This window comes from Culicoides brevitarsis, chromosome 3 (genome assembly GCF_036172545.1).
Source record: "Culicoides brevitarsis isolate CSIRO-B50_1 chromosome 3, AGI_CSIRO_Cbre_v1, whole genome shotgun sequence".
Classification (NCBI taxonomy): Eukaryota; Metazoa; Arthropoda; class Insecta; order Diptera; family Ceratopogonidae; genus Culicoides; species Culicoides brevitarsis.
This window is the reverse complement of record NC_087087.1, coordinates 35986823-36006162: the sequence shown is the minus strand read 5'-3', so window position 1 is coordinate 36006162 and position 19340 is coordinate 35986823. Positions and strand designations below refer to the sequence as shown.

Here is a 19340-nt window from a genome sequence, read left to right as displayed (position 1 = left end):
CAGTTATAATCCTCTTTAACATTTTCATTCGTCTCTAAAGTAAGGCTGCCAGATTTAGACAAATTCGACTCTGGCAACCCTATTTTGGATGGGGTGAGGCTCGTGACACGATGGCATGCGAAATCCATAGTGACTGAGTGAGACGATGTGAGACGAATGAAATTGAACTGTTATACATCTGTCAGCTAAGAATTTTTTGCATTTTTCGTCGCAAAAATTAAAATTGTAATGAGCGAAAAAAACGAAACCAAATTTTTTCTCAAGCAAGCAGTAGTTGCGGGAAACATGAAATATTGAAAAAAAAAACGTAATTTTCATCATGAAAGCTTGATGATTCTTAAGGCAAATTACTTATCATTTGTCTCATTTGATTTTGAACACATTTTCCGTTAATAAGCTTTTATTTATTTTTTTATTTTACAAAAAGTTATGAAAAATGTCTTTGGGTGTCTTTTAAATGGTTCATAAGGTTCAAAATTGTAAAATAAAAAATACGTAAAAAAATACGTAAAAAATACGTAATTTTCATTTAAAAAGCATATTTGATGATTCTTAAGCTTTAAATTGAACAAAAGTTATGAAAAATGCCTTTGGATGTCTTTTGGATTGTTTTTAAGCTTGAATATTGACAAATAAAAAATACATAAAAAATACGTAAAAAATACGTAATTTTTATTTAAAAAGCATATTTGATGATTCTTAAGCTTGAAATTGAACAAAAGTTATAAAAAATGCCTTTGGGTGTCTTTTAAATGGTTCTTTAGCTTGAACAATGACAAATAAAAAATACGTAAAAAAAATACGTAATTTTCATTTTGAAAGCATATTTGATGATTCTAAAGCTTGAAATTGAACAAAAGTTATGAAAAATGCCTTTGGATGTCTTTTAAATGGTTCTTAAGCTTGAATATTGACAAATAAAAAATACGTAAAAAATACGTAATTTTCATTTAAAAAGCATATTTGATGATTCTTAAGCTTGAAATTGAACAAAAGTTATGGAAAATGTCTTTGGGTGTCTTTTAAATGGCTCTTTGACAAATAAAAAATACGTAATTTTCATTTTAAAAGTATATTTGATGATTCTTAAGCTTGAAATTGAACAAAAGTTATGAAAAATGCCTTTGGATGTCTTTTGGATTGTTTTTAAGCTTGAATATTGACAAATAAAAAATACGTAAAAAATACGTAATTTTCATTTAAAAAGCATATTTGATGATTCTTAAGCTTGAAATTGAACAAAAGTTATGGAAAATGTCTTTGGGTGTCTTTTAAATGGCTCTTTGACAAATAAAAAATACGTAATTTTCATTTTAAAAGTATATTTGATGATTCTTAAGCTTGAAACTGAACAAAAGTTATATAAAATGTCTTTTCGAAGGGTCTTTAGCTTGAATACTGACAAATAAAAAATACGTAAAAAATACGTAATTTTCATTTTGAAAGCATATTTGATGATCCTTAAGCTTGAAATTGAACAAAATTTATGAAAAATGCATTTAGATGTCATTTAAATGGTTCTTTAGCTTGAATATTGACAAATAAAAAATACGTAAAAAATACGTAATTTTCATTTAAAAAGCATATTTGATGATTCTTAAGCTTGAAATTGAACAATAGTTATGTAAAAAGTAAAAATACGTAATTTTCATTTTGAAAGCATGTTTGATGATTCTTAAGCTTGAAATTGAACAATAGTTATGAAAAATGCCTTTGGATCTCTTTTGGGTGGTTCTTAAGCATGAATATTGACAAATAAAAAATACGTAAAAAATACGTAATTTTCATTTAAAAAGTATATTTGATGATTCTTAAGCTTGAAATTGAACAAAAGTTATGTAAAAAGTAAAAATACGTAATTTTCATTTTGAAAGCATATTTGATGATCCTTAAGCTTGAAATTGAACAAAATTTATGAAAAATGCATTTAGATGTCATTTAAATGGTTCTTTAGCTTGAATATTGACAAATAAAAAATACGTAAAAAATACGTAATTTTCATTTAAAAAGCATATTTGATGATTCTTAAGCTTGAAATTGAACAATAGTTATGAAAAATGCCTTTGGATCTCTTTTGGGTGGTTCTTAAGCTTGAATATTGACAAATAAAAAATACGTAAAAAATACGTAATTTTCATTTTGAGAGCCCATTTGATGGTTTTCAAGCTTGAAATTGATCAAAAGTTATAGAAAATGTATTTGGATGACTTTTTGATGGCTCTTAAGCTTGAAAATTGAAAAATAAAAAATACGTAATTTTCATTTTGAAAGCATATTTAATGATTTTAAGCTTGAAATTGATCAATAAAATTTTCTGATAAACTTTGTTGCTCAGTGATAAAAAAAAATCATTTCACAATAAATAAATAAAATTTTAAATATGTACTGTTTATTGAATTTTAATTGTCTTTTTTGGTTTTTGTTGTCGTTTCTTTTGCTCCATAATAATCATTGTACGTTGGCCCATCTGTTTTGACTTCGTAGTCTTCGTTTAGTTTCTTTGCTAAAAAGTAAATTTCTGCCAGAGCAATTATCAGAGCAAACATGATACCCAACAAAAGTCTAAAACCAAAATCCAAGTCTCCCACAATCAGGGCAATGCCAACAAATCCAAAAGCGAATCCAGCAGCTACGGAGAATAAAAACTGCAGTATTGCAATTAGTTGACTGTTGATTGCACGCACTGAAAAGAAAAAAAATCAAATAAGTCGAAATGTAAATAAAGCAACAGAAAAAGTCTCACTCTGATATCCAATTGTGTCTTCGGGATCTCGTTTACGAACACTGTCGACGTTTTTGGTCATTTTGTTGTATTCTCGTTGCTCTTGTTCCTTCCGTAGTTTTTTGCATCGTTCTTCGAGCACGGGATTTCTCTCGACAAAATGATTTTCCGGCAGAATTAATTCGCTTTCTTCCAATAATTCATGCAGATATGGCGTATCAGTATCTGTTTTTCGTGTCTCGCATAAAAAGTTGTAAATCCATTTCAGGTCAGAGTTGTTTAGAGAGTTGTTTGGTTTCGTATCGGGCACTGAGTTTTCTTCAATTTTTTGCAGAGCATCTTGAACGGTCGTCGACTTTGATAGATCTTCCACGCCTGAGGGCACTTCGTTTTTTGAGTCATCCTCTTGATTTTCCTCGATTCGTGATACGATGTCTTCTTGATTCAAATGGCGTAGGGCTTTTTGTTCTTCTGGAGAGAATTGAATGATAGTTTTGTTTGTTTTTGTTATTGCTTTGTTTTTTTCTTCTATCCCAAGGAATCGTTGAACATTCACAGGCAATGCTGATTTTTCCTTCACGTGATCTTTCAAGAACTCCCGAAGTCTCTCCGAGGGAATAACACGAACTGTCGGGTCTGAAATTGAGGATTTTAACATCTTGTTTGTCACGGGACTTGTGCAAATTTTTTTACGGTATTTTGACAGCTCGAATCATTTAGTTAGTGCTTGGAACAATATTATTTATTCACTAAAATAAATTGAAATCAAAAATTAAATTAATATTCTTTGCAAATAAAATTACTCAAAGTACAGTTAGTCATTCAATGGTAAATACGATCAAATACAACTATTAATTAAGGTTAAAAGTGCAACAAATCCACAAAAGGTTTGTGAGTATTTATTAATATTGCAATTTGATTGTTCCAACATTGAAAACAAAAATGACGTTTTGACAGTCACAATATTTCACCAAGTAGGGACTCGAATAAAATCGAAGAAACAACACGCACGAGGTAATTTGTCGGTGCTTTTTTGCGAATTAAATGGGGAAAAGAGACCCCGAAGACTCCAAAAGTGCACAAAATTAATGCTAAGCCCTTCCTTTATCTCTCCCATACAGAGACAACTGTGAGGATTTAACATCTTTTTCATCACTCAAAGAATTAACATCTTGAGAAAATCATGGCTGCAGAAAACCAAACAGAGGAAAATCCCAACAATTCCAACAAGGAGCAACAACAACAACAACAACCGGAGAAGACACAAAAACAAGTTATCGGTAAGCGCTAATTTAATTAAAGGAGCAAAATGTTGCTGCGTCTTTGTCTACATGTGTGTATGTGCGTGTGAGGAAATGGCATTTTCGCTTGATTTTCTCCGTGCATTACTATTAGCCGCCATATTGCCATTTGCAACATTCGATAAAAAGTGCATATCAATTGAGAGAATTGAATGAATGATACAAGTACTATTTCTAATACGATGGTACATGTGAACATTGACAATTAAGTCTTTAATGGGCATGAAAATTTCCAATTTTCCTCAAGGAAGAAAAAGATCGGAGCACATGGTGCTTAAGTTTCGTACTCGAGTACTCGTCGGATAATTATGTGTATCGGTCGACAGACGCGCATGCTACGCATACTACTACGAGTTTTACTATTTATTTTTTTACTACGTGAAGACATTCTCCGAACAAATGAAAGACGGGCAATGTGTAGAGTAGAGAAGACAAAATGCATATATGGGGGATATATTTTTTGCTGCACTTTATGTTGTCGTATTGTATGTTGTACTTATATTTGCTGCGTGTCTTTGTTGTCTGTTTACTGTCGTTGATATGATTCACCCCCTTTTATTATTATTATTTGTTTGTTTGTTTCTTCATATTTATTTTCCAATGTACAAACATATATATGTATATATATTATTTTTGCTTATTTATGTAGCCACTAAGGTAACCGGCATCGTTAAATGGTTCAACGTAAAGAGTGGATACGGTTTTATAAATCGCAATGATACACTGGAAGATGTATTCGTACATCAGTCAGCGATTGCCCGCAATAATCCCAAGAAAGCTGTGCGTTCTGTGGGCGATGGCGAAAATGTCGAGTTCGATGTCGTAATTGGCGAAAAGGGAAATGAAGCAGCCAATGTAACAGGGCCTAATGGAGAAGCTGTCAAGGGAAGTCCATATGCAGCAGATAAACGCAGAAACTATCGCTATTATTGGCAAGGCAGACGTCGTCAAAGCAATGGACCACGCGGAAAAGGCTCTAAAGATCAAGCGGGAGGCGATGGTCAACAACAATCAAATGGTGCTGACTCCGATGAAAATCAACAACCAGAACGCGGCGAACGCAAACCAAGACAATCACAGCGTCCCTTCAGACGAGGCGGAAGAGCTCCACGCGGCGTTGGAAGATATCAAGGCGGTTCAGAAAGAGGTTATTATCGCAATCAACCACGACGTGATAGAGATCGTAAGATATTACATACTTTTTCATGAAAAAATGAAGAAAAAAATAATCATTTCTTTATTTCATATCAGAATCAAATGGTGAGCAAATGAATGGAGACGGAAATGGAGATGGAGGTGAACGAGGAGGAGCTCCAAGACGTTTCTTCCGTCGTAACTTCCGTGGAGGTCCACAAAGAGGAGGCCCTCGTCGAGGACCCCCAAGACACGGTACATTAATTTAAATAACCTTTAGACTGCTTCATTTTTTTTCTACATTTTTCTCCAATCCAATGGGGCAAAATAAAAAAAAACGTTGAAAATTTCATCAAAATTTACCCTGTTTTGGTTTTTTCAAAAAATTTTCAAAATATTTTAAAAACTTTGCCTTCGTAAAAATCTTTTGGGACAAAAATATCGAAAAAAATTTAGAACGGTCTTGTTTGATTTTGAGAAATTGTCTTATTTATTATGATGTTCATTTCGTTTAGATTACAACGATGGACAAAATGGAGATATGGTCGATGATCAACAACGCAATGATAACTATCGTCCTCGTCCTCGATTCCCTCGAGGCGGAAATCGTGGATCTGGCGGAGCACGTGGAGGCGCGCCAAGATCTTCACACCGTGGAAAAGGCCCAAAAGATAACCAACAAGTTCAGAATACAGTTACAGAAAGTACCGCATAATTTGATCGAATACGTTTTCCCTTCAAAAATTTACGATTAAATTATAACAACAACAACAACAAAAGCAAAAAATTGAAAAAAAAACTAATAACAACAAGATTTAATAACAATCTACTACTAAACAATAATAATCGATCATACCTACATAGTAAAACTTCATAAGAACTATTACAAACATATAAATATTATAATAACAATACACAGAGATGGCGCGAGAATTTTTTTTCTTCTGACAAAAAGCATGAAATAATTTGACCTTGAACATTTAATTAACAAAAAGAAAAAAAATCCTTTTTACCAAAAAATAAGTACTATTAATATATTACTAAGTATATTAAACGCTATCTGTGTAAAGTTTTTCAAAATACATTTAAAAGAAAACGTTCATTAAAATAAAATACACTACACATGAGAACGTTAAGAATCATTTTTACATCATTATAAGGAAATAAAAAAAACTGTGTGAAGAAGACTTGCATAAGGTTTCGCTAACTGTATGAAAGATCATTTTAAACAATCGAAGTAAATTTAAAGAAAAAAATATTGAGTGATGAAAAACAAAACGGTTTTCGATTTTATACTACATTTAGAACGTCTTTTATTCAGAGAAACATCGCGTAACAGAATAAACAGTTTAGCGATTCCTTGTGCAACGTCAAATTATAATTATTATATAAAAATATATATGCTGTATTCTGTAATCGATTGACACGATCCCGTTTTTCCGTCTCGTCGACGAGTGTTTGTCTTGATCACTATCCGATTCGGTGTGAGGATGAGAGATTTGTCTAATCCTACTTAGTTATCAATGACATCTCGTTTTCTTTCATGATGAGAATATCAAACGACGAGGAATACGGTATGAGCGGGATTTTGGTTTTAAGTTTTTTAACACATTATTATTATAGCGAGAAGTGTCTACCCAGTAATGTAACATTAATTAGATGAGAAAGCAAGGTGACAAGAAGCACATAGATTTTCACTACCTAAGCTTTTCTGTACGATTAGAGAGAAAAAATCAAATCAGTAATTTTTAACAAGAAGTTGGAAAAGTTTGTGTGCGTTTTAAGTTTTTTTTGTTTTGATTTTTTATAACACCATCTGTTGATTTTAAATTACATTATTCGTTCAGTCTTCATTTATTTTTTTTTTGTATTATTTTTTCGATATTATCAACTTTAATATCCAAATCAATAAATAACATAAACATAAAAGTAAGACCATAATTAAATAAGAAAATAATTAATAAAAATTAAATGAAGATCAATAAGAAACAGATCCCCGAAACAAAAAAAGATGATTTGTCAAACTCAATAAAATAGTTGAAAAAAAAAATCGATCAAAATGGACATCAAATAAAGGAACACATGAGATCTTGACCATCTAAGAATCTCAAAATTTCTTTTTATTTTCTTCATTTTCACATTGTAATAAAAAAAATATGACTTTCAATAAAATTTTAATTGTAAGTCATTCATATGATTTTCTTTTATTATCATTTAGTAATTCTCATCTGTGGGCCATCACAGAGGATTTTCTTCTCGACTTGAAACACTAAAATATACCTTTTTGTACTTTTTCAGAAAAAAAAACCCATAAAACATAAAAAATTGTCATTGTCATAAATGCAAATCGAAAAGAAAATTCTTGACTGAGACTCAGATCTTTATTTATCATTTCTATGAAACAAGCCAAAAGTAAAAAAGAACTATGTAATAATCAATCCAAGCAACATTTGGTTCTTCCTCCGCAAATTTTATATCAATCACTGTAATAAAGATCAATGCATACATTCATACAAGCAATTACCAAAAAAAAAAAAAAATAATTCTAAATTTTGAGACTTGGATACATTGTGTTCTCTTTCATTTGTTTAAAATTAAAAAAAAATCATGTAAAATGGAAAAAAATTAATAAAAAAAAAATGAAAAATGTATTTTTTTTATTCATTATCAGATTCGTCATTATTAGCCGTTTTGAGTTCTATCATATTTGCGAGTGATGCTTCTGCTATTTCTTTGGCTTCCAGATAATCCTGTAATTGGTCTTGAAAAAAATCAATGTAGATTTGTTTTTGATTTGCAGTAGCTGGAAAATAGTGTCCTCCGGAATGAGATAAAACGTTTGGCTCATCAAAGCATTCTGCAAGAGCCAAGCTCATTTCTTTTGGTATAATTTCATCCGTCTCACCATAAATGTGCAAGCTTGGAATTTGAATTTTCTGTTCATACGCATTTCGATGTACTAAGCTGCCTGAACGAAATCCTGAAGCAAGAAGTGCGAATCTGGGATTAATTGATGTCACTAAAATAAAATATGTTTGCAAAAATATTATGCTATTAAAAATTCTTAATATATTACATGTTTTGAACACTTACTACTTCTTACAGCTAAACTACATATAATTCCTGCAAAGCAAGCACCTTGTGAAAAGCCAAGGATGCCCTGAAAAGGGCCTTGCGTTTCCCAAACTTCCTCGATCAATCGTAAACTTTTCTCAAATCCGATTGCCGGTCCATCTAAATTTGTACCCTTGAATGTTCCGTCATCTTTGTTAAACCACCAAGAGTTCCCGGAGTCGCCCTCAACGGGAGCAATATGAGGCGCTGTTACGAACACAAAGTCAACATATTTATTCAGGTACTTCCGAAACGAACCAATTTTGCTCTTGAAAGACTCTGCCGTTTGACGATACCTAAACATTCATGAAAATATTTATTATTGTTATATTTCTTTAGTCATTACATACCCATGAAGAGCGAGAACCTTCAGCTTATCATTTTTCTGATTTTTTTCATTGCTGCCTATCGTTCCACAGCTAGAAGAGCTACTTGCATTCGTTGTTGTGTCACAATCGGGCATTTTTTGAAAATGTTGAAAAGTTTAGACTGTTTTAATGCAGCGTACGAAACCCATAGCAAAAGCACAATGTTCTCACACATTATAAATACAATGTGTTAAAACATATGCAGATACATATATGCCCAATGCAAATGTAAAGTGTAAATCCAAATACACAGCAAGTATTTGTTAAGAAAATTTCATGAAAAAATGAAAAGCTTTTGAGTATGAAATAGAGACAATTATAATGTGTTTTCCCAAAATCCCAAAATGTGTTTTATTAAATAGTTTTATTTAAATAGTAGGTTTTTAGCCAATTTTCATCATAATACATAATCGATAGATATTGGGGGAAAACAATAATTTAAAATGTGTTTAATGTTTTCCCATCTAATTTTTTTTAAGGATCAAAAATAATCGGAATCTTCGACAACATAAGTTTATATTGTTTTACTTATATTTCAATTTTTCAATGAAGCATGATCAAAAATTCGAAGAAAAAAGAAATTTTGAGTGTTTGCTTTTTGTAAAAAATCAAAAAGTTATAATTTTTTCCAAAAATTAGATTTTTTTGAACTTATATCATAATTTATCATAATAAAAAGTTTCATTAATTTTTTCGATAGATTTCTTCATTTTCTGATAAATTGTAGGTTTTTAGCCAATTATTATCATACATAGAAAAATTCGAGAGATAATTTTGTCGCCTGAATGGTTTCTCAAACAGGCGGAAAACATATTTCCTTGATATAATAGGTTGGTTTTCCGATTACATGATAAATATTATTTTTTTAAATGTTTCTTTTTAAGTCCTTCGACATAATAACAAAATTTAACATAAGCTACTTCGTATAAAGTATCATCATTTCGAAACTTCACAACAGTAATAATATAATAAAAATAAATAAACTTAGTTCAAAAAGCTTTATTTCGTCTTCATGTTTTACTTCTAGTCAACATTAATGCCGATGATAACACACAAACCACCTGTGAAATAAATCTTTATATTTATAACAAAATTGAAAACATTTTCTCTTTGATAGTCACTCATTCATGCCTTCGCATATGAAAAATTTTGTTATTATGATGTGAAATTAGATTTGATATAATCCTCATAATGATAAACAACTCCTTCAATACACATAATATAGTAAATCTTTTAGATTTTGATATGATTTTCTTGCATGTGAACTGAGGTGAATAAATATATTTTAATGTTGCTTATGACAAACAATTTCCGAAGGACAAAAATTTCATCTTACAGATTTTTGTTTTTTTTTTCACACGAAGCTTAGAAGAAGAGGTCAATTTAAGTTATATATATATTTAATTGAAACAAAAGAGATTAAAATTGAAATTGCGCAAAAACAAAAATAAATAAATTGAAAATATCATGTATGACATATAATTCAAATTATACGCATATTTTTGTGTGAATTCACGAGTGAAAAATTTAAATTATATTTATTTTTTTTTCATTATACATAACGATTTTTATTTGAATATTTGGTTATTTTTAATAAAAAATCCAATTATTTCAACCGTTATGAATGATTCGTAAAATTAAATTTTAATTGGAAAATCGTAGCGTATATTTTTTAACACTACTACAAACCAAATGAAAATTTCTTTGAAAAAGTTAAACTTTGAAGTATTAAAAAAAAACAAAACATTTTGATTTCTTTTTAAGTTGTCTTTTTTATCATGACAAAAAAATGTTTAACAAAAAGCTATTTTTAAAATTTTATTACATTATAAAAAATGAAATGAAAAATCGGATAATAACTTATTATCTCGTTGCAAGCGATACGGAATCGTATAAAAAAGATAGATTTTGTGTATCAAGTTACATAAATATCTTCGAAAAGTTAAAAAGTTGACATACTTAATTTAGTTGAGTTATTGATACTTTTTTATAAATCAAAATAAAAAAAAGGAAATTAAAGACGCGTAAGTAATTTAATCTTTTATCGAGAGTCTAAAAAAACTCTGAAACTCAGTAGAAGAAAAAGGTAGCTCTTTTTTAATGTATTTTACGACAATATAACCCTTTATTTGAAATCCTTTAATTACATTTGTTTGCTCATAATTATTATCTCATCATACACTCCTGGAGGCGTTTCCGTATCATATTTTGTGTTTTGTATATGTTTATTTTACTTTATTTAACATTTTGAATTGACGAATTTACTTAAATACACCTTTATGCCAATTCATACGCAAATACCTGAAAGTAATGACACCCACTTGAATCGTGTTGTACTCTTTGTAAAAGTTGTTTGTAAATATATATAATAAAAGAAAAACTCTTTATGCTTATATATCACTCATACCATCTCCGATAAACCTTTCTGCGTTTCGTTATCAGCCTTCTTCATACCATTTATCCAGAACGCCGTCACACACACACGCATTTAATAATAATAATAATCATAATCCATAATCACTTCAAACGAGTGATCACTTGAATGGTCTTTAAAATGTATTTGATTACGCTACATTACCTTTTTGAAATGGTACATATATACAAAGCATGCGTGGATATGTGTCATTCTTCTAATGTGAGATTCAAAATGACAGATATCCATTTGTTATATTTGTTTGTTGCTAAAATAATAATAAATAATAATGTAGATAATTTTAGGAAACCACAAGTGAACATACACGATTTGAATACCAACTCAAATAAGTGTAAATAATAGTCATACAAATTTTTCGGTAAAATCTCTCTGTTGTCCTCGAAAATGATCAATGTAAAAGGATTTCGGTGAGGTGAGATATACGCTACAAAAGAGCCATTGAATGTATCCAATTTCAATTGTACTCGTTTTATTGTTAAAAAATGTGGAAAAGAATTTTCGTTTTCACAAAAACACATATTGTAGCTATGTGTTTGCGACACGTACCTAAAGGTGCATTTCAAAGTTTGCTTTGAAGTTATTCATCATCACAATTCATTCATTAGATTTTGAAGTACAATTCATTGCACATCACTGTTTACGTGCGTGTGCCAAGCTTTTTAAGAATTTAATTGGACATGCTGAATTATTATATCTCTTCTTGTTTCGTCGAGTTTACGTTCTTCAACACCATCCTTCGATAGAACAACAATTACTAACCCACTTCAGATGATTAAAAATAATAAAAGTAAACAATGTCACTAAATAGTAGGTATAACGGCTAAAAATTAATGACTGCACAATTTGTTCATTCATAACCAGTCAAATGTCTCATAATTACGCGTCATGTATTCTTTTGTTGTCATCATAAAAGTAATAAATAGTTAACATATTACAAAATACGGGGCTGGATGGATAAATATAATAACATTAAAAATATTTATGATTATTACTATTTCAGCGGAGTTCGATCGAATGAAAAAAAAAGTTATTAAGAATTCTCGATTATGAAGATATGATGAAAATGCGCATACATTGCGAATTCTTAACTTATATATTACTTTGACTTTTATATAGACTTTTTAAATGCATCATACTCATGAAACCCAAAAATAAATACATATGAGTTGAAGAGTTTTCATATGTATGTTTTTTTTTCATTTTAAACATCTTTTAAATATTACACAAACAATAGAAAGTATCAATAAGTTCAACACAATGGAAATAATGTGCCAGATTTTTAATATTTATCCAACAATGCACTCGCGATACAATTCAAGCAAGACAATTTTATGTTTGCAATATACGTTAATCATTGTTATTAATAAATATAATATATTTTATAACGGGGAAATTCTGAAAAATTTATGTTTTATTTACGCGCCCTGTTTTCTTGTTGTGTTCAAAGTCAAGTAAGTCATGTGTAAAATCGGTAATAATTGTATTTTTCGTTTCTTGTTATTCAAAATTGTTTAAAAAATCGTTAAAAATGACCGCTTCAAAAAAATTTTCAAATAATTTTTATAGTTGTATTATTAATTGAGCATTTTACAATCATTTTAATTGTTTCTTAATTATTAGACAATTACCTAATTTTCGTATATGTTCTATGTACTATTATGTTTTTGGTGCATGAAAAAGACATCCGAAACAAAAGTTACAATAAATTCAATAAAATTTTTGATTTTGCATGAAAGAATATAATCGTCAAAAAATAACAACCACTTTCAGTATCCGAACTCCAAGAGTTTTAAAACCCTCAGCATTAATTTAAGTCTTCATTTGCTTAATTTAAACATCCGGAACCAAAATACAAACATATATGTACTACAATTCAAAGTAAGTACTTTTCATACAGATACTACCTCCCACAAACTTTTTTTGTCGTCAAACTCAACATAATGTCCTTACATACAACTATGAAATCAACATGTTGCCTTTTGATTTCAACTTTGCACACGCAATTCAATTATTGCCTGCGGTGCCAATATGTATACTTGAAATTTAATTGTGGGTTGGATAACATGTCATCAAATTGATGTCTTTATATAAGAATAAAGGTAGATTTATTTTAAAAATTTACAAAGAAATTGCCTGACTTTTTAAGAAATAAACAGGGCGTTCTTATTTTGATTGTAGATTCATTATTTTGAAATAATCATTAACCGTGAGAACCTTCTTATGAGAATTTTTGAGTTTTTATGCAGATTTATTTCTGAAAAAGTTAATGTTTTTCTTGAGTGTTTTCTGATCACAAAGTTCATTTTCATCCGCTTTTTCCATAAGACGTGAAGGAATAAGTATTTAAACCGTCTTTTGAAAAGCAAATATATATGTACAAGAAGTATTGTATGAAACTAATCGTTGTGGAAAATTAAAGCATCTTTGCAAAACAATGATAAGAAATATTTCAAAGAAATAATAGCATGAGTTGTTTTGAATGGAAAACAAAAATATATATTCCTTTCTTTTATATATTTTCTTTTTCGTATATATTTTTAGGCATCCCTTCAACTTATTTTTTATAATAAAATGTGCTAAAAAAAGGGCCTACAGTAGTTGTTGAAATTTAGTGCAAAACTAATGTAATAAAGCAGAAAGAGCAGTAAATTAGTGATGGTACTTAACATTGATTTATGATTTGTACAAAATTTGAAGTACGTAATGAATGTTTGTACAGAAACGACGAGGCCATTATAATACAAATAAAACAAAATTATTATTATCAAAATCATTAATGTTAAAAATGTAGTTTTATTTTTTTTTGTCAGTATTTAAAAAGTCAGTGTTAAGAGCAAATGGAATGGAAAATACTTTTCAACGCGGGTCAATTTGACAAATGATTTAAACTTATAATATTGCAGATAGTCATTATTTTGAATTTCTTGTGTCTCAAATTTCAAATAACTTATATTTGTACAAAAGTCAACTTAGTCTCGTGAATCAATGCACGTTCTTAAGAGTGAAGATTTACACGTTTAAAGAAACTATTTAGACAAAAAAAAATACAAAAGCTTCCCCTCCCTAAATGAAATGTTTTTTTTTTCTTTTCAAAATATAAATTTAGGATGTTTTATAGTGGTTTGATCAAAGTTATATACAAAACAGAAATGTTAACAGAAATTTAGAAAAGTTGAGAAATCAGTTGAAATTCGATACTGAAGCAACAGGAGAAAATCGCCTCGGGCGATTGTTTAGTTTACTCATAGAATTTTAGTAAAATTGAAATTGTGTGAAAGTTAACTTGGTTTGATTCTTTTTAAGAAATTCTTTTGTAAAAATCAAATTCGAGATGTAGAAAATATTGTAAGTTTTTTGTTGATCGTCATCATGCAAAACATGAATCGATTTGTTGTTCATACTAATCAGGAATAGTACATAAATGTTAGCTGTTTCAATGCAGGGGACATTTCATTAAACTACCCAGGAGTTTTTGTCTGAAATCAGTGAATTTTGATTTAATTTATTTACAACATAAAATAATACAATGTGTACAATGTAGATAGGTACAAGGAAAGCAACAAATAAATTATGTCGATAATTTATTTGATTTTGTTATGTGTCGTAACTAAACTTTTACAGATGTTAGCATCTGCAGTTAGATTTGGATTCAATTGCATTAGCACTGAAAACATTGTGAAAATACAAATTGCTGTCATCACCATAACAAATAATGTCTTTCATTATAAATTTTAACTTCATTTTCATGTTTAATATTTTCAAGAAAGTAAAATTCTATATATTAAGTATCATTAAGAAATTAAACTTTGCATAAACAAACAAGCAAGCAATTAAAGAAATGACAGATTTGAATAAATTTTATCAAAACATATGCGCTTTACTCATATAGGCACATGAAAAGTTATTTTTCCGCTTTGTTTCATCTGTGATATGTTGAGAGATTTCTCATTTCAGATAAGATGTAACTTTTCCGTAAGGATGGTAATGACACACACATTCATGTAAAACCACAAAAATTATAATTATTTGTTACAGATAAATCTCCTTGATTCTTGCTATTTTTTGGTTACTATTTTGATGTCACAATGAATGACATACAATGGGGTGAGAATTCGAACAAGTGTTTTCTTTTGTTGCGTATTCAAATGAAATGTCATCAACTAGACCCTAAATTGTAAATTTGAAATGGTTAAGAGATTCGGTAGGAATAAAGATTATACGATTATTTCGATACAGATTTTATTCTTTGATAAGAGTGACATGCATTGACATTTGAAGCTCATTCAAGTCAAAAGGAGGTCAAGTTAATGAAGACAACAAACGTTGAATTTTGCAAAGCAGTAAGTTAATAAGTACATTTACAATTGCTTTCCAGCCTCTCAACTATTGTTGTATTAAACAATGAAAATTTGAAAGAACTGACTCACGTGGTGCTCGTTTTACTTTTTTGCTTAAACTTCACCCCTCAATACTTTAAAGAATGATATTAATAAAAAAAAATGTAGCAAAATATTTCCATCAGAATCTTTGTATAAATATTTGACTTTTATTGAAAACTCTTACAACGAAACCATAATTATATGTTTTTATTTATTATGTGTTGAAGAAAAGGTATTTTCATAACGTGCAATTTACTTGAAAGAATCAAGTTTATGTCTGCAAGTGTGACGATAAGGGTTCTTCATGAGAGAATCTGTACAATGTTTTGCCTAATACATTTGTATTCAAGAAAAACGAAATTTTTTCTCAAACATTTACTTAAATGTTATATTTGATAATGTATTAAATAAAATTTTCTTTTTTTTTTCAAAATATTGTTTGAGTTTTTGAGGTTAAAAGGCGCCGACGTTTATACACCTTTACTTTTTTTTTATTAATTTAATATATCTATTAGAAAAAGAATTATGTGTGATGCAATTGAAAAAACCGATGAGCGATGAAGAGAGCCTAAAGATAATCCTTTCATTTGTATGTGTCTACCTAAAAGGCATTATTTCTTGTTCACAGGTATCTGAAATATGCATTACTATCGATAGAAAGGATCAAAACTCATTCAATTGTGCGGCAAATATGAATAAAGCAAACTGGTTGCTTGTACTCTTTACGTGATAGAAATGGCGATAAGCTGGAATGTATAAAAGGTAAAAAAGGATAAATGTTTTAAATAATAATTAAGAAAAAAAATAACATTTATGTTTTTGGCCCATGTACTTGATCTAGATATACAAAGGCGGCTTAAGATTTGAAAGACCGAATTGAATGCAATTGCACTTGTAACCCATCTTTGTATCTAAACAAAAAGAAGGAAAGATTCTTTGTGAGATTTATAAAAGTAATTATAGTTGTTTTTCTTCTATTTATGTACTTTCTTTATTTCGTTTGTTTGTTGGAGTTTTTTTCTCTTTTCAACATATAAAATAATGTGGGATTAAAAAATGCCGCAAATTCAGGAGTCCAAAAGATGTCTTAAATGGATGTCGGTGCCGTAAAATAGTGTTTATTAGGGGCGTAAAAGCTGATGGATTAAAAACATTCCAGTTGAATGAAATAGATCTAATCGTCGATTTAAACCAAGGACGCGCTGCTTGAAAAACACTATTCAAAGTTCGTATCTTTTTACTGCAGATGAGAACCGCAAATATATAGAACGAAAGGCGCATGTAAAACAAAGATAATACGAATTGCATGATGTATGTAGTGTAAAATATAAATTATTACAATATTAACACTATTTCATGGCAGAAACGCTATCCAGGATATGTTTCGCACAGTAAGGAACAGACGACGACAACGACAACGAGGAAACAAGTGAATTGACTCGCATAATTTAATTTAGTTTTGTCGTGTACATTTCCTTTTTCTGGTGTCTCCTTGTTATTTAGGCATAGTTTCACTGTGTTTCTGTGACGTTCAGATATGTCATGAAGAATATTATAAATTTAGCAAAACATAATAAATAGCGTTTCCACATGAAATATGGTTTTTGTGAAAGTCTTTTGTGAATGGTAGGGTGACAACTTATGATAATCGAGTAGTTTTTCAGAACATACTACATTTCAAGATTGTTTCACCCTAACTAAAGGAAATTGTGGTATGTAGTCAAACATTCAGAGCGAGAAAAGCTAACTCAGAGTGTAGGAGAACCATAAAACATCATATTTTATGTCCTTTTATTATTATTTATCATTTTGTTAAATAATAAATATTTTATCGCTGTATTGTCAGTTTTTGTTCTTTTTGCTTTCCATTTATTTTCCGTGAGTTGGTTTAAATGTATAAAGTTTAACAAATATTATTCTGACAATCTCAGTACAACCATAAAAGTTGTAATCATGATTATAATTAACAGACATATTTTTTTCCTGCATATACGCTAACAGTTTAGTATTATAAATACCCATTTTATATGAAACAAGATAAACTATCATTCCCTGTGTGAGACAATAATGTTCGACCTTTTGAGTAAAAATGCTTATATAGGTAAGTGTAGATCATGAATATTAAGGATAGCAAGTTAATTCCCAATTGTCGGGAATAAAGTAAAGAGAAAATTAAGTGCATCTAACATAGTATTACCTAATACTATTATTTGAAGTATGTTTTTTAATGAGATAATTTTAAATTTAGTTGTTAAAAATTGCTAACTAAAAGCTTTGGCTTTTTTCAGTTTAAAAGGAATTTCATTGTTTTGACTCTTTTTTCCAATTAATTGCTCGAAAAAGGAAAAACATGTGAGAGAAATATCGTGCAATTTCGTTGCAAGACATGCATGTTAAACATATGGTTGCATTTTTATACGCATGCGTTTCGTTCGTGTAAATATGCTATAGACACATATCGTGCAACGAAAATATCTCCATTAATAAATGTCTGTTATGAAAATAAACCAAAAGAGGTTGTGTCAAGAGACGTCTCCTCCTATTTGCTTTTGCTTTAGTGTTAGTGATTGTTGAAGAGTGCTGCATTCATAAAATTTTTGATTCAGTTTGAGATAAGAGTAGACGGAATATAGTCTATATTTCTTTAGGGATAAATACCTTAGAAATATTCACGATTTTTTTTTTCAAAAATCGTTTTTATGTACACGATGAATGAAATAACTTTCGGTTTCAGATTTTTTGATATCATTATACTATGGATTGTATATAGATACAAATCATTAACTTTTTTTTTGTATGCATTTAATGTAATAAAATAAGGAAAACTGTACTTATTCATAAAACAAGGGTATTAAAGGCGATGGATTGGAAAAATCAGCTGATGATGAATGTGAAAAAGTGTTTTTGTTGTGTTGTATTAAATTAAAAGTCTAATAAAAATTATTTGGAAATTTCTTGTCTGTTTAATTTTTACTTCAAAAAAACAATACCTCTTATTCTTGTGTGACAATATGCTTAAGCATAAATCTCGAGCACTTGTCGTACATGATTTTGTTTAATGAAGAGTAATAATGTGCTGTGAAAAAAGGAGAATGACTAACAAGAAAATACACGTTATTCACGTATAAATGAGTGGTGTTGAAAGTGAAATTTAGCATATGTCTCAACGGAATAGAAAAAATTGCATCATGTGTTTCAATAATTTTTTTGCAATTTAATTTAATTTAAAAAAAAAAGTTATATTGATGTTTTTTTTTAGTTATTTTTCCGACGGTTTTTGTCAGATTAGTGTGAATAAATTATACATTTGAAGTTTGATGACGTACAAACAATATGATTTCATCTTCAAAATCACTTTCTCTTTAGTTTCATATAATATTTAATGTAATTTTTATTGTGCTATTTTTCACTAAAGTTCCTCTTTACGTTTTATTATAGTGAAACATGGAACCTACCATTGAATACTGTAGTATAAAATAAAATAAGATAGGTATATAAAATAAATAAAATTATAATAAAATCACATAGAAAATGTCTGTTCTGTTGCTTTTCTGTCTAGCCTTGCGACTTTTTTTACGATCATCGTCGTAAAGAAAATGCAACAAATTTATTAACGAAGAAATTTTCATAGATATATGCATTTTTTCCAAAGAAAATCTACGACAAAATGGGAGGAGTTTGTGTGTTTTGTCAAGGAACCAGTTAATTTTTTTCATTTAGGTTTTTGTTGCTTTACGTTGTTCTGCGCAAACATTAGAGCGCAACACACAAATACATCGACATGCTCAACAAGGTAGTAATTTAATCGTATCTTTTTTCTCTCTTGCACGACTCGACACAAATGAAGCAACTGTCTCTATCGCTCGTGCCTCGTATAGATTTATGATT

At 29.3% G+C, this 19340-nt stretch overlaps 3 protein-coding genes across 3 annotated transcripts; 1 reads left to right on the top strand and 2 right to left on the bottom strand.

Annotated features, from left to right (window-relative positions):
* Nucleotides 1-2264: 2264 nt before the first annotated feature.
* LOC134834415 (uncharacterized) lies at nt 2265-3405 on the bottom strand. The gene is made up of 2 exons (XM_063849063.1): nt 2744-3405; nt 2265-2683 (listed from the first exon to the last, which is right to left on the bottom strand). Exons 1-2 carry the CDS (start codon nt 3378-3380, stop codon nt 2400-2402), a joined length of 921 nt encoding a protein of 306 aa, XP_063705133.1. The 5' UTR covers nt 3381-3405; the 3' UTR covers nt 2265-2399.
* Nucleotides 3406-3603: 198 nt separating this feature from the next.
* LOC134835976 (Y-box factor homolog) lies at nt 3604-6069 on the top strand. Its single transcript, XM_063851055.1, has 5 exons — nt 3604-3736; nt 3844-4002; nt 4673-5206; nt 5275-5412; nt 5673-6069. Exons 2-5 carry the CDS (start codon nt 3906-3908, stop codon nt 5870-5872), a joined length of 969 nt encoding a protein of 322 aa, XP_063707125.1. The 5' UTR covers nt 3604-3736; nt 3844-3905; the 3' UTR covers nt 5873-6069.
* Nucleotides 6070-7270: 1201 nt separating this feature from the next.
* Nucleotides 7271-8789, bottom strand: LOC134835977 (esterase CG5412). The gene is made up of 3 exons (XM_063851056.1): nt 8622-8789; nt 8251-8567; nt 7271-8176 (listed from the first exon to the last, which is right to left on the bottom strand). The coding sequence occupies exons 1-3, from the start codon at nt 8732-8734 to the stop codon at nt 7815-7817; spliced, it is 792 nt and encodes a 263-aa protein (XP_063707126.1). The 5' UTR covers nt 8735-8789; the 3' UTR covers nt 7271-7814.
* Between the last annotated feature and the right edge of the window lie 10551 nt (nt 8790-19340).

Excerpts from the sequence above, each read along its gene's own strand:
- LOC134834415 (XM_063849063.1), bottom strand. The coding sequence starts at position 3,380 with ATGTTAAAATCCTCAATTTCAGACCCGACAGTTCGTGTTATTCCCTCG. Across the intron at positions 2,684-2,743 it reads AGACACAATTGGATATCAGA|TGCGTGCAATCAACAGTCAA; the intron begins GTGAGACTTTTT and ends TTTTCTTTTCAG.
- LOC134835977 (XM_063851056.1), bottom strand. The coding sequence starts at position 8,734 with ATGCCCGATTGTGACACAACAACGAATGCAAGTAGCTCTTCTAGCTGT. Across the intron at positions 8,568-8,621 it reads AAGGTTCTCGCTCTTCATGG|GTATCGTCAAACGGCAGAGT; the intron begins GTATGTAATGAC and ends ATGAATGTTTAG. Across the intron at positions 8,177-8,250 it reads TAGTTTAGCTGTAAGAAGTA|TGACATCAATTAATCCCAGA; the intron begins GTAAGTGTTCAA and ends ATTTTATTTTAG.
- LOC134835976 (XM_063851055.1), top strand. The coding sequence starts at position 3,906 with ATGGCTGCAGAAAACCAAACAGAGGAAAATCCCAACAATTCCAACAAG. Across the intron at positions 4,003-4,672 it reads GACACAAAAACAAGTTATCG|CCACTAAGGTAACCGGCATC; the intron begins GTAAGCGCTAAT and ends TTATTTATGTAG. Across the intron at positions 5,207-5,274 it reads ACCACGACGTGATAGAGATC|AATCAAATGGTGAGCAAATG; the intron begins GTAAGATATTAC and ends ATTTCATATCAG.